At 43.0% G+C, this 15,286-nt stretch overlaps 1 protein-coding gene across 2 annotated transcripts in view; it reads left to right on the top strand.

Annotated features, from left to right (window-relative positions):
• The window catches only part of ptprfa (protein tyrosine phosphatase receptor type Fa), a 205,681-nt gene that overhangs the window by 122,026 nt on the left and 68,369 nt on the right, over nt 1-15,286 (top strand). For both annotated transcript variants that reach the window (XM_071531031.1, XM_071531030.1), the window contains exons 12-13: nt 1,222-1,415; nt 12,796-12,822. In XM_071531031.1, the coding sequence (XP_071387132.1) occupies nt 1,222-1,415; nt 12,796-12,822 (221 nt within the window). The remainder of the gene's footprint in view (nt 1-1,221; nt 1,416-12,795; nt 12,823-15,286) is intronic.

Here is a 15,286-nt window from a genome sequence, read left to right as displayed (position 1 = left end):
GTGTTTTGCTGTTAACACAGGAGTTTTATCGACGTTTTGCTAACCCAAAGGTTGATGCTTGATTGCGGAAGCTTGCGGATATATGAGGTTAAATAATTCCAATTAGAGCAAAGTGCATAGTGCTGACACCGAGTTATGAAGCTTTTGCCTCCTTGCAGTGCTGGATGGTGTTTTTTACTGGAGCTACTAACACTTCTCTATCTGTGTATTAATCTCTTAATGCAGGGCATTTTAACCTTTAACGCTTCCTTCCCTCTCCTCTGCTATCTCAAATTTCACTAATATCCAGACAAAGTCTTCTCATTTTTATTGAAGTCAAATTTGTATTCATTTGCAACTCCCCTGGAAGCTGACCAAGCATTCTAGAAGAATCTTCACACGCCCATTTCAATATTCCACAAAGTAGAAAGTGCAGGCACTAAACCAGCCTCCCAGCATCCTCTGGGGGCTCCACATGACAAGCTTTGATGTGCGTAACCTTCAAAGGTAGCCAGCAACCTTCACATTACCTTTGAACTTCTCCAGGCCTGCAACTATCTCATCAGGACAGGAGAATTTGAAAACTTTGATGTTGTTTATCAGATCGGGGTAGAGGAGCGATTTCGGTTTTAGAAGTGAAAGCAGGCCTTAACAGAACAAAACATCTGCCTTTTGGTTGACCCTTTTATCCAAAACACCTTGTAGTAGCGTAGTGGTTTTAGTGGCGTTCATACGGTTTTAGTATGTGTAGCCCCAGTGGGAAGATAGAACCCCTAACCCTGGCAGCTTTACTTACCTGTTGAACTACACAGCAGGGTTTGGCCGATATGGGTTTTTTTTAAAGGCTGATAGTGATAACAAAACTGTTGGATTGAACCGGCCGATAACCAATATGTTGTGATGACTGTGAAAAAGAACTTCCAGAGAAGTATTTCGCCCCATAATTGTATTCTTGTCAGGGTGGAAGAGCCTCTGAAACAGCATTTAGAATCAGTTCAGGTTAGGGGTCTCCCATAGACAACTAGTGTAGTGATCAATTATTCTACAATGGATATGAAATAAATATGAAATCAATCAAACTGCATCATATCCATCATATGGTGGGTAGTCCTTGAGTTACACAGAGAATAGAACCAAATCCAGGTAAAAAAGAAAAAAAAGCAACAACCTGAAAACTGAAAATCACACTGCGTTAAGACTGCAAGTGTAACTCAGCCTGTGCTCCTGCTGTGTCTGCTGCAGTGCCTGGAGCTCCTCCCAGGAAGGTGGAGGCCGACGCCCTGAACTCCACGGCCCTCAGGGTGAGCTGGAAGCCTCCTCTGTCTGTGAAGCAGCACGGCCAGATCAGGGGCTACCAGCTGGTCTACTCCAGGCTGGAGAACGGGGAGCCTCACGGCCAGCCGGTCATCGTGGACGTCTCCCTCCCCGAAGCCCAGGTACTGTCTCGCTCTCTCTCTCCCGCTCTCTCTCACTGCAGCGCAATGTCAAGCGAAGCAGGTGATTTTTATCTTGTGTTCAACTTATTTAGCCTAAGGGTTAGAGCAGCGGGTTCATGACTGGAAGACTGCAGGTTCAAATCCCAGGACCGACTGGGAAAAATTGGGAAAAGTGACACTCTTCCCTCTCTCAACAACTGCTGTTGATGTGCCCATGAGCAAGGCACTGAACCCCCAACTGCTCCAATGAAGCTGCTCACTGGCCGACAGTGCAATACTGTGCTGGTGAATGTGTGGAACTGCATGAATGGAAAAGAGCATGCTTGCTCAGTCAAAGCTCCCTGGATAAATAAAGGTTAAAATAAAAAATATGTAAATATTAGACAGACAGCGGGTTGAAGGAAGAGAAAAGGTGACAGACGCACAAAATCGTGTCCAAAATGTGACAGCTTGCATCATGAAATAATAACAATAAAATGTATTTATGTAGCACTTATCTAAAATCAGTTCAAAAAGTGTTTTGCAGGAATGCATGGAAACAAGAAGAGTAAAATATATAAAAGCAGGAGATAAAACGAGAAACAAAATAGGCTCAAGAAAAATATGTGGAATAAAACAAGATAAAAGACATAAGAAACAGCACAATGTTAAAAGTGGGCAAGATCGAGAACTATTACATAAAAGCAAGCCTATAAATCAACGGCGCCTTGTGTCAAAGAAACACAAGGGCCTAATAAACCTACAATATGCATCAAAATAATCAGATGATGAGGGGGTTTTTTAGACCCTGGATGTGGTTCCAGATCTTATTTTCCTTGTGATCTGTACAGTATGTGCCATCCAAACCTAATATGTGCAAATGATTTCTTATCTTCCCCTGGAATAGAAAAGGGATAGAAGCAGACCAAAATAACCGTGTGTGGTCTGCTGTATGCTGATGAAAATGCATTTGTGATTAGATCCAAATGCAGTGTGCTTTTTATGATGATAATGCAAATACAATGCCTTGTTATTCCATCAAAATAATTGCATTTCATGTTTGTTGCGGTTTTATTTTTACTCCAGCCTATGGTAGTGGAAAACAGCCATAGATGTAAATGTGTGAATAATGGAAAAACAGAGTTAATCCTGCTTAGGAATGCAAGAGCAAGCCTTGTTTTTGTATCATAAGGAGTAAGGATTGTGTGTGTGTGTGTGTGTGTGTGTGTGTGTCGGTGGGTGGTTGTGCGTGTGTGTGCGTAAGAGATAGCTCAGCGGCTATGAAAGTGTGAGATGTACCTGGAGACTATCACACAACAACAACAGCATATCTCATCTTCATTGCAGTCAGCCATTTACCTACCATGGATCTTCTTCTGTGTGCGTTAGTTCTTCCAGAACTAGAGAAAAGATGACGTGATCCGTATTCGCCGAATAATTCGCAGACGACACCTCACTGATCAGCTGGGTATCAATACCAATAGTTTTTTCTGGTTCATTTTTCAGTTCTTTACTTGAGTTGGTGCTCATAAGGCATTACAAGGCATCATAAGTGCATTATAATGAATTCATTATGTATGATATAATAAACACAGTATGAAAAAAAAAAAAAAATTGAGGGTGGAGTACCATATTGGGCAACTGCCAAGTTAATGACATGATATTAACCCCCTGGAGTTGCAGTTATTGTATCTGATGTATACGATATATATTGAAAAACTAACACGTTAAGTTAGTCGTTACCACAAAAAAGTAATCTGATTACTCTAACAACCTAACCCCCAACACTGCATAAGATACAGCTGTAGCTGATTTTGTACTGAACAAGAAGATGCCAGCATTAAGGGGGTGTTTTTAAGTGTTAAACAATTTCAACGTAGAACAAAATTGGAAAAGACTCCAGAGAGTACTGGGTAGTTAGCAAGAGAAGTGATAGCCGCCATGGCTGAACAGACAAAGAAAAGAGCGCCACCTACAGAAACTCAAACCGCATCAACAGAGAATCCACGAAAAAAGACGTCACAGTGCTCTGTGCAGTGCAGAAACACCTCCGCTTAGTACCAAAGACATACAAAAAACACACAAGAATCTCACAGATTACCACTTCAAGTAACAGTAGTAAGTACTTCCAAACCTACTGAAGTAGAAGTAAAAGAGTAAATGTTTAAAAGTCAGAAACATGGTGTTCCGCTCTGTTCCTTTCAGCTTGTTTTGTTCTCCAGGAGGAGCGTCTCACCTGATTTCCTTCATAAGCAGCATTCCTGTCTTATCTGTGCATAGCAGCAGGCCTGATAAAGGCAACTGAAAACCCATCTCAGAACCCATCTACAACTCTCCCTTCGCTCTCTCCGTCTGTCTCTCTCTCTCTACACACACACACACACACACACACACACAAACTCCCACAAACCACTGGTGAGTGGATTTTTCTTTAAGGAACTGTCTTCAAGCCTCATCTGTGATAAGTTTAGTTTCTCCCCTTGGCGTCAGTGATGATGATGAGACTCAACACAAGGTCCGCGGAGCGACCCCAAAGACAAACTCGGCTGACGCGCACACACACACGCGCGCTGACAGCATCCCCACCTTAGCACGCTTACACACCACACACTCCCTAGCGGCAATCTCATAACTCACTCTGACCCATCCTACATACTGACCTGGCTACATCTGGAGAAGTTTTACTTCTTACCAGCTTTCTTGTGTGTTTTCTTGTTCCTTTTATTTACTCTGTGGATGGTTTTGTATTAGCATCAGTATGTACTGGTGTCCCTTGCTCTCCCGATTGAAATTAGGTTGCTTTGCTGTATTACGTACACAAAAATTTTGTTTTACTTTGTAACAGGTTTTAAAGATGTGGGACACATGTTGTGCTGCTATAAGCATGTTAGGTCTTTCTCAATATGTATTCTTCTCCGTTCTTGTGTCCACCATGACAGCGTTTAAGACCATATTTCCCATAAACCCCTCACTGTTTTGTGCTGTAAAGCAATCCAGTAAATTTCCTACCAAATCTGACCTGATGACTTGTTTGTTTACAGTAGTTATACTAATGTCTCAAAATGAATGATGATTTAATGCTGTTAAAATGCTTCAAGTGGCACCTTTAAATGATGATGCTACCTCAAGAACACAGTCATCTCCACCTGTAAAGATGTTCACTGTTCTTCAGTTCATCTCAAACTGTAAAGATGTTCTCTCTCCTTGCATTCTTGAAATGTTTGTTCTCTGCAAGACAATTGGATTGTTTTTTTTTGGATTTGATGATCACCTCCAGTCTTGAAAAGTGATACAAGAAGTGTTGTCCCTTACTAGACACTTGATGTTGAAAACAGCACATCTTTTTTTAGAAGGGCATGGTGGGATTCAAGAGGGACAGAGGGAGAAATGAAGGATAGCACTATGGAGGATGAGTGTTTCTGGGTTAGGCTGTGTGACGTGCTTTTTGTATTGACATCACACATTCTCTGTGATGAATGGATTCAGTCCCTGGTGTGCTGATGAATCATTTTAAGTGGAGGCTCAGATCTCGGTGCCAGCAGTACCAGTTGTACCATGGCTGCTTGTGTCCATCCATGTTTACAGCCCAGGCGTCCTTGTCACAGAGATGAAAAGTGGCCTTCAGCGCTGGATCCTGATGTCTTGGGTCCAGCGCTGAAGGCTTGGGCTTGGGTCTAAATCTGTTTGAGGGAGCCCATCACCATTTCCCCAGCTTGTGTGCAGCATCACAAAAGCAAGGACCACAAAACAGTGTTTTCTGGGAAAGTCAGGCAGGGCTGTGATCACTGGGCTGTGTGTTGTCTTCAGTGAAGCTGTCTGAAAATCGCTCAGACGTCTTGCTGAGGCTTGCCTTGCCAACAGTCAGTATGGATTACTGCCTTTTTTGTCACAACAAAGGCCTTAATGACAAAATAAATTCAGTCATACCAAATTATTGGAGCTTACAGATGGGGAGCAAAGCCTTAATTGGCTGTTCATTCCCAGCCTTGGCTTCCTGATGCCGCCACTGTCTATTGCTTTTCTACTGGCAAGCTGGTGGGTTTTAAGATTTCAGTGAGGCGTATTTTTGGATGGCTGGAGAATGCTTGAAGGACCCTCTCATCCCTCTCAGCACTGATGGCTGTGAAGCGTGAGCATTGTCTGATCTGATAAGATATGGCAACCTCTCTGTGTCTCATCTCTGTTTGCCGTAGCCCAGCAAAACAAACCCAGCCTGTGGCAGGTCGCTGAGAGAGGCGTTGGGGAGGGAGGGGGAAGAAGCTTAAAGAAGAAGGAGGCGGAGAGAAATAGCGGGTATGGGAGAAGTTTAACAGTTAACGTAAAGAGAGGGTTGGTCACCATAATAATGGTGAGCTAGACCTCTCATCCAGCTGTAGCTGGAAGGTGACCTGAGACAGAGCTGAACAACGTGCTCTAAGCAGAATTCACTCAACGTTTGAGCTTTAAATTTTATTGGTTGCCAGATATCTCACTCAAACCAGGGTAGGCAGCGTTAAGTTGCTAAGCACCCAGAATTTACCTGATGTACGACCACATGCCGCACGTAAATATCGATGCCCATCAATTGGACCAAGCAGTGGACGCAGCCATTGTGAACTTGGCCTTGTTTTGAAAGTCAAACAAGTCGTCTACGATACATGTACATAGACTTTTTACATGCAGTGCAGTTTTTCTCAATCCAATCATCAAGGACCCCCTGTCCTGCAACTTTTAGTAAGGGCCACACATTCTCATGACACCTTACTTGAAGCAGGTGTGCAAGAGTAGCACTGGAGCCACAGAACTTGAATCATTCCCGTTCAAATCAACTTTCCTGGATGTTCAGAGCGACTGACATATTTGCAGTTGTAGCATATGGTTTCTGAACATTTAGGCTATTAGACTGCAGTGGATTCAGACATTAATGCTACAATGCTGGGCATGCCTGAAGCCTCTGGGCGTCACTTGGCTCCAGTGTAGGATTCATCAACCTGGCCTCTCTAGTTTAAACTGTTCAGATGAAGATTTGTACCGTCACAGAGCACTGAGCCATGGGACTAGACATTTGTCTTGCCAGATAGCTGGCAGATGAAGACCCCCGTTGGGTGTGTTGTTAATGTCCTCTCTGATCTGAGCTTCGAGATAGCCTTTTAACTCTCACTAGAATGCAGAAGTGCTCCTTAACAGAAATGCTGCCAGAATATAGGCTGCTCTCCACCTCTCATGCGAGGCAGGTCCTAAAGGTATTCCTCATGTCATGTCTTGAGATAGCTGCCAGCCTATCTTGGCGATGTTTGACGGCCAACACATACAGTATAGAGCATGCATGAGTAGGACCATTAGTGAGGCACCTTAGGCACTGTCTAATTGAATAGTCAGAGTATAGCAATACTGAAAGACAGGTACGGTAATGGGACATGCCTCATTACAAAACAGAGACAAAAAGAGAGAGGGAGAGAGAAAGAGTGATGTATATATATATATATATATATATACACAGTATACATATATGGAGGAAGAGATAGTGGCACTGAGTCACAGTCATTTTGCCACGTAGAATGATGAGACACTGCACATTGAAAATTCTATTATCGGCTGATAGACACGGCAATTTTGTAATGAGATTGCGTTGTGTCAGAGCAGGCTCTGTTCCTTCTGATTTATTCAGCCTGTCTGCTCGATTTAAAACAATGCTATCAGCTGAGAACTTTGCACTGCAAAAAATGACAGGTTTAGCATTAAGTGAAATTTATTGAGACCAGCAAAATGATCTGCTAGTACAGTAAGAAAATTAACTTCAAACATCTTGAAGTAAGGTTGACGACTGAGAACACGATATTATCAGTCGCTTAGCTTGTAACTTTTAAGTGTTTGTGCAGTATGTACACCAGGCGCCTTGCGTTTCTTTCCCAAAAGCTTTAGCCCGCAGTGAGCCGTGGCAAACAATGGTTCATTTATTTTTAATTGAGTGTCAGAGGGCATCTCTGTTTTCGCAAGGACTGATTAAACAAAATAGACAAGGTACTTCAAGCAAAGGAGTTTTTCATCGATTCTAGAAGACTTTTGGACCCATTTGCTTGTTTGCTTGTCCCTGTTTTCCTTTGCTAACGGTTTGTCTGCGTGCCACTATTGAATTATTAGGTCTGCAGCAGACATCTGCCAAAATAACTGATCATCCCTTACAAAAAAGAGCTAGAGCAATAAATGTAGTAGAAGGATATAACACACATTACTAGAGTTAGTCCCTTTAGGAATACTTTGAGAATTTGAAAGAGATACCATAGAACATAATAAATGCCATAAAATATGATAAGGTTACTATAGACTCACTACAGGGTAGCGCAGGCACACTATAAGCCCCTACAGGAATATTAAAGGAATATTACAGTGATTTTTTTGCTAGGGATGACAGAGTAAGGCAACAAAGATGCCTGCCCAATGAATCACACTTCAGAGAGCTTTGATAAGTCATCCAAGCTTTAAACTTTGTCCTAGGCAATTTAATAATCAGCTCCCTAATGCCCTATACCAAAGTAGAGCTCTTGTTCCTTATGTTCCGTAGGTGCTTTTTATTGACGACGATGGAGAATTGACTACAGCGGAGTGAAATAACACCAAATAGGATGACATTTAAGATGGCCTGGCTCAATACTGCCCACGCTGAGCAAAGGACTGGAGATAGCTCCTTGACGTACATTTCTATTTCTGGGCTGTTAGTATCTAGCTGCTGCACACAAACCGAACATAGATATTAACATGCATGGCCACACTCATTTCATGCATAGACATATGCTCCGAGGCAAACACTCTATTAGCCTCAAAGACCCTGTAGCAAGGTGCCATGTGACTGTTCGGTTGGCACGAGGGTCAAGCAATCTGTATTGGCATTGACAAGCTGTGGGGCCAGCCCCCAGGGGCAACACACACACACACACACACACACACAGAATGAAAGATGCTGTGATCTGAAGTGTTAGTAAGGCCACAGGGTCATCTACAATTCAGCCTAACAACTTCAGATAAATAGTGTAGTCAGAATGCTCGCTCAGATGATTCCATTAAAATCAAACACTGTGAAACACACACTCTTTTTTTCCTTTTTTTAATTAATGGTTCACTACAGGCAATGCGTCAGTCTCCTCTGAACTTTTTGCCGTATTTAACTTTGTGATGTTGACGTTATTGGCTTCGTTGTTGAAATGTTTTTTTTTATTCAGATGGGGTTAGTTTCTCTGTGCCAGGTAGGGTGATTGTAATTATTAATCCCGTCTGGAGTGACCATACTGATGATTTTCCCCCTCGACTCCAGCATTAATTTTGGCCTCAATAGAAGCTTTGCAGCTGCGTCTCAAATCTCCCAGCAACCACAGCCGGTGTCATCATGAAGGTCCATTGTCTAAATGTCTCATGTATAATGGCTAAATACATAACGACCAGAACGTTCACAGTGAAAGTGAATAGTACCAGAATAATACTGTGACACAGTGAACTGTCTTGTCTTTAGCCCTTGTCTCTTGTAGCTTGAGAAGAGTCAGCTCAGTTAGCAACCAGTTGGTTTTTGGCTTTGTTAGCTAACTAACCAGCCAGCGGACAAAGCAATTAATGTTTTTAACATGCAACTATAAGACAGTGATGGGTGTCTGACCGGATGTGCTGGATGGCTATAGCTAACTAACAAGCTTTCATGATCTAAACACACAGTAAATCCAATGTATTAGTAGTGAAATGGTCAGTCCTCAGTCAACAGCAGCAAAGAAATTGTGCGTTACTTCTGCTGAAGCCCTCTATTACCCCCTCTATTAGTGTTTTTCAGTGCACTGGTAGGCGGTCTATTAGTTCTAGTCTAATTCCAGAGAGACTTCTCCGGGTTTCAACTTATTTGCAGATGATTTGGCACCTGTCACGCTACTTTCTGGTTGCCAGCAAGCACGCAATTTCATATTTGTCTGAGAAAGTGAAGATGGGCCAACATGGAAATGTTGGAGGAGGCTTTTGCTAATTTAACACAGCTCACAGACCTTCATTTGAACAGAGTCCTATACGTTGTCTATAGGTGAGACGTAGAGTTTCCTCCATGGTCTAATGCTAATTTTCTTGTCCTTTTGGATGCCATGTTGAACTTTTAGTTGCTGTTTGTCTTGGGAGCAATTAGCAGGCTTTGCGCACAGTGACGCTTGCTTCCAGGAACATCTAACCATACTATGTGCCTCAGCCTGTAAATTGCTTTTGGCTAAACACCATGCTGAGCAATAATAACAGAGAAGCATGGCTAATATTTTATTATCCTCATTTCAACAGTTTCAACAGTCGTTGTTGTTGATTTCTTTTGGATTCTGGAAGGAACAGCCCATTTTCTTCCTGTCCGAACAGGACTTATGGTTCTGAAAAGGAACATTTATGTTGTTTTAAGAAATGCCAACCAGTCTCAGTGTGAGCCTGTTATTTTCTCTTTGCCCTTTGTTCAGTCGTGTTATGAAGTCTGAGCTAACTCAAGGTACACCTATTCTTTTAAGCAGAGAGTGCCTCCCCCCAAAACTTGGTAACTATGCAGTAGTTTTCTCTTATTTCTGTCAGTGAGGCCAGTCATCAGCTCAGAGCGATTCATCCTCATAATCTACAAGTTCACTGACAGAGCCAGTGATACATCAGGGCGTGGATCCCAGTAATGCATCAGTTACTGTATGAAAGAATGATGGTTACTACTCTCAGGCCACTTTTAGTCTCCCCACTGCTCGATGTGATGTATCTTCTTTTGATTTAGTGCACGGGCTGCACTTTCACCAAGGAACGGAGCTGATTTTCACCTCGCTGTTAGCAGCTTATATTGTTTATGATAACAGCTTTTATTTATTTTTTGTGAGGAGCTGAGGAAGCGAACCCCTTTGTCTTTTATTTCTGGTTAGTCAGCAAGGTCGTGGAGCTGAATACAAATGCCTCGTGTCTCTGAATCATTTCTTTTGAGGCAGCCGCTTACGTGTTGGGAGTTGAAGAGAGGCTGGCCAAATTTAACATCCTTTGGCCTTCCTCAGTACAATACCCTCTTGACAATAAGCACTCTATATAATACCAGAAAATGGTTCTTTTGGCTTGTCGCTTTAGAAAGGTTCTGTCTAGCTCCATACTGAAATGGTTCTACATAGACCTGTTTTGGTGCTATAAAGAACCGTGTTCGAACCCCAGCCAAAGACCCCTTGAAGAACCCTCGTTTTTCTGCAACATGATCTCACACAAATACGTGAAATTAACACAAACTCTGAAATGGCGATGTATGTGCTGTGGACACGTATTATGTGAAAATATCGTTTCTCCACCACAAACTGAATTACGTTCCCCCACAGCGAATTGAAATATGTTCCTCTGCCTCAAATTTTGATACGTTCCTCCGCCACAAATTGAGTTACGTTCCAAAGGTTAGCTAACGGTTAAGTTTAGGCAAGTAAAACAGCTTCGGTTAAGGTTAGGGAAAGGGCTTGGTCATGGTTAATTAAGAAAAACATTCGTTAAAAATGAAAATGTGCCACCAACACGTAATTTGGTGTTAACAAATTGCATCCATTTCACTTTTTTTTCTGTGAGATCAGGTTGTCTTTCTGGGTGTCGGCCAGGCCAGTTTGGCATGCAGATGGTCCGGCTGCTTTTGTGCCTTATTAGAGAAGGGAACTTGAATGAAGGGAATAAGTGCTGGCACCTGCAGACCACCGAGACAAATGTAATCCCCCGACTCGTTCCTGGATAGGAAAAAGGGCTCCAACCTCTGCAGGTGAAATTTAATCTCAGCTCAGTAACAGACACTTTACAGCAGTGCAATCACCAAGCACTCTGCATGACTTTCTCTCTCTCTGTCTCCCAGTCTCTATGTTCTCCTTCCTCCCTCTTTTTCTCTTTCTTTCCCTCTGTCTCGCTCTCTCTTCATCTCCCTTCCCCGCCTTTCTCTCTCTCAATCTCTCTCTCTTTGTTGTTATCCCTCATCGTTTTATCTTTTCCTTCCTCCGACACTCTGCGCTCGTCTGCCAACCTCTCTCATTCTCTGTATACCTTTATACTCCCTGCCTCTTTGTCTCTATTTCACCTCCCCGCGCCCCTCTATCTTCTCAGTCTGTCTCTCCGTCTCTCTCTCTTTCTCTTTCTACCCTGAGCGCGACCTTCGGGAAGAGTTATGACATCTAAAGAATAAATGAGAAACCTGAAAATACGATTCTCTGCTCCACCACAGACTATTGAGTGTGAATAGATCCCAGTGACACAAAGAAACACAGGGCAAATAACAGCGCAGCAGTAATTGACAAAAACATTTATTTTTATTTTCCTCTACTGACTCCATCGGATTCTCAGGTCGTCACTATTTTGATCTCAGTGAACTGCATTATACAGATGGAATAACAACGCAGTTTCATTTGACGGAAGCCGGTTGAAGGTGTATTAACGGTTGCTTTGTCACGACTGGATCAGATTCAATTAAATCACCAGGTACATTTATACTAGGATACTGGTACTAGGATATTGCGGTGGTGAGATGGCCATATAACAAAGTCTTGGAAAAAATAATTGAATGAATCAAAACATAAATACAGACAATATCCAAAAGTTAATAATACTGTCCCACCAAAATATCATGATATACGATATTATTACCGGGTTGTTTTTTGGGGTTTTTCCAGGTTTTGTTTTTGTTTTTTTTGTTATTTCATTTTACTTTTTCTAAATTACATCAAATTTCTAGGCTATTAATAAATTTCTAGGCTATTAATAATACATTTCTAGGCTACTAATAATTATAATATACTATACTATATAATATACTATATAATATACAATAAATATTGCGATATTCAATATTATCAAATATCGGCCCAAGCCTATTACAGACTGTGCCTTTAAAACTAGAGGACAGTGCAGAGTTGGTAGATGTGGGAAAGTGGGAAAGTGTGCTGTCCCATCTAGCCTAGTCCAAGTTCCCAGGTCCAGGACACAGGGCTCATGTTGCAGGTGAGTCGGCGGTCTCGGCTCCAGACTCCTCTGGACGTGCTGAGCGGAGCCATCGAGGCCCCTGGCAGGCTTACAGTAGCTTGATTATTGCCTGTCTTTTTTAATTCCTCCTCTCCAAGGCACCCAGCGGGGGAGCCTCATCAGCATGGACCAGACTTGCCTCACCAGGTGGCACTATGGAGAAGAATCCTCATTACACACACACACACAAACACACACACATTACCTCCGTTACTGCATGCCATTTAAACCTCCCCCCCGCCTGCGCCATCTCTCCCCTCCAGTCACTAATCATTGCAGTCGTCCAGCATGCTGATCAGCAGCACAGCCTTGTAGAATGGCCTGCAGTACATTCTACTGAAAAAAAGTTCAGTCTTTTTTTTGTGTGTTCTGTGCTGTTCTGTGACTCCTCTCCCCTGTCTGTCCTTTTCATCAGTGGAGTGATGAGGACTCGACGGACTACGTGAGTAGCTGCAGTGTGTGTTGGGTGGAAAGGGGGCAATGGGGGAGTGTGTTTTCTATCGTATCCTCTACCAATCTCTGTGTGGGTACTAACACAATCATTTTTCCACCTAACCTCATCTCCTAACATCACTATAAGATTATGAGCTTGACAGAATCTGGAGCCGCTAAGCGAATCAAAACTGCTCTCATTTTTAGCCTGATAGTGCCGATGCAATCTGGACATGACTCATCTTATTACATTTCTTGTACATTTACCATTGTAAATTACAGCCAGTCTGCTATAGAGCCCATAAACAAGTATTTAGTCGTCCGATAGCCCTGTTCCTTCTCTTTCATTCCCCATCCTTCCATCCATCCCCAAGGCTGTTTCCATTTTCTTATCACAGGCAGGATTTTTGCTCTGTTTTTCACCACATTCTGGCTTCATATCAAAAAAAAAAAAAAAAAGCATACAGGACGTTCAGATTTCAACTGAGCTGTCTGCTCCTTAGAAAACCAGGGGAAAATCCCTTTTTAAACTTCTAACAGGCTTTTCACTCTTCTCCCAATGTGCTGGGCCTGTTTCCAGAGTGGGTTCTGGAGTGTGGAGGGCTGTGTGTGTGTTTGTGTGTGTTTGTGTGTGTGTGTGTGTGTGTGTGTGTGTGTGTGTGTGAGTGTTGGTTTTGGTGGGTGGGGGTGGAGGGGGGATATCGGGGCACAACTGTGAACTTGTGAGCCTCTGCTTTGGGCTTTGATATGAACACAGACAGATGACATTAGACTTTAGACTTCATGGCTCAACATTTGGTTTTGAAGCTGGTGACCAGGATGACAAATGTGTGTGTGTGTGCGTGTGTGTGTGCGTGTGTGTGTGTGTGTGTGTGCGTGTGCGTGTGTGTGTGTCTTGACAGCCATCTCAGGTCTCAGCATCACAGTCTCCGAGGAGTTGCAGCTGTAAATCCTCTTTTGATTTCATTTTTGAAGTAAAGTTGGAGTTGTGGTTTTATTGCTATCTAAGTTTCAGAGCCAACCACACCCTTGGCTTTTATAGATTACCGCCAAATCACAATTACACTTCCCATTTTATCGCGCTTTTATCCAAAGCGACATACATATGAGACCAACGAGAGTAAGTGCCATAAAGCTAAGTTCTGGTCCAACAGGACATAGGTGCTACGAGGCAGTGCTACAAGGTAATGCATAGAGTGCATAGAGGCAGATAAAGATTTTTTTTTTTTTTTTGGATTACGCAGTCCATCAGGTGAGAAGGTGTTCACTAAAGAGCTGGGTCTTTAGCCTTTTCTTAAAGATTGAGAGGGACTCTGCGGATCGAATGGAGTTTGGTAACTTGGAACCACAGAAGAGAAGAGTCTGGCTAGTGACTTAGGGCCTTGTTGTGGTGGCAGCAGTGGTGTGGCTGTGTTTTCTGGACGGATCCAGCTTTCGGTCAGGGCTAGTACCTGAATGTCAGATAGGTTTGCAAGTGCTTGGATAAATTCTGTTTTATTTACAGCAGACTGACAATTCCATAAGCCAAAGGAAAAAGCGGATTTTCGGTTGCCCTGGATGACAGGGATATATTGGTAGCACATGGTGAGTGAGAAGGCAGGTCAAGAGAGTAAATAAGAGTAGCTTATCTGTGTCCTTGCTCATTGGACTCACACAGGTAGACTCCAAGGTCTTTACCCAATTAGACCCAAGAAGGACTGACATACAAGGGCTGACGCTACAGCGCAGCTTACGTGTTTAAATACCAGGAAATGCCACAGCTGTGCCCAGTCACAGCTCGTTACCAGGACTCGTACCTGTATACCTGCTATGGTATTATTTGAGACACACACACACACACACACACACACACGAACACACACAGCTCTAGTCCTGACTGGACAACAGTAATTGTCAAACAAGAGTCCAGCCTCCAGTAGATTCTCCTACTGCCTCCCTCACTTGACTTGATTTACCGCAATCGCATTCTTCTTTTATTAAAAGTGGAGTCACTGCAGCAGAGGAGTCTGTTCTCTGGTTCACTCCATCAAATAAAGTGTGAGACCGCTTATTGATTCTCCTGGAATCCGGCTCTTGTGGGTTCATTCTGCAATAGAAATCCAAACAGACCACTGGCGCATACAGTTTGCGTTTGCCAGCTTGGATCTGCTGTGCAGGAACGTACAGTGTCTGTGTTTGTTCCTCGTCTGTGCTTTCCACCTTTTCTGCAGCGCTAGTCTGAACTATTGTGATACTCCGTATGCCGTCTCAGCATCTTACAGCTCCTGACTCACCCAACGATATCAGTGAGAAATCCTGTACCGGGCCTTCAAAGTCTCACAGCTCACTTTGGATGCGGTCTCGTCACTGTTGGAGATGTCAGTTTGAGTAGAGGAGACGATTTGATTGTCCAAGTCGCTGACCAGACTTTTAGAGGAGTTTTTAAACACTTTTATTATTTCATTTTGTTCCCTACCTAATCTTGTTCCTGGGAG

Source organism: Centroberyx affinis, unplaced genomic scaffold, assembly GCF_046629955.1.
Source record: "Centroberyx affinis isolate AG114_WGS23_722 - 3 ecotype Tasmania unplaced genomic scaffold, CSIRO-AGI_Caff_v1 ptg002023l_1, whole genome shotgun sequence".
Classification (NCBI taxonomy): Eukaryota; Metazoa; Chordata; class Actinopteri; order Beryciformes; family Berycidae; genus Centroberyx; species Centroberyx affinis.
The sequence above is the reverse complement of the archived record's forward strand: the minus strand, read 5'-3'. Positions and strand labels throughout refer to the sequence as shown.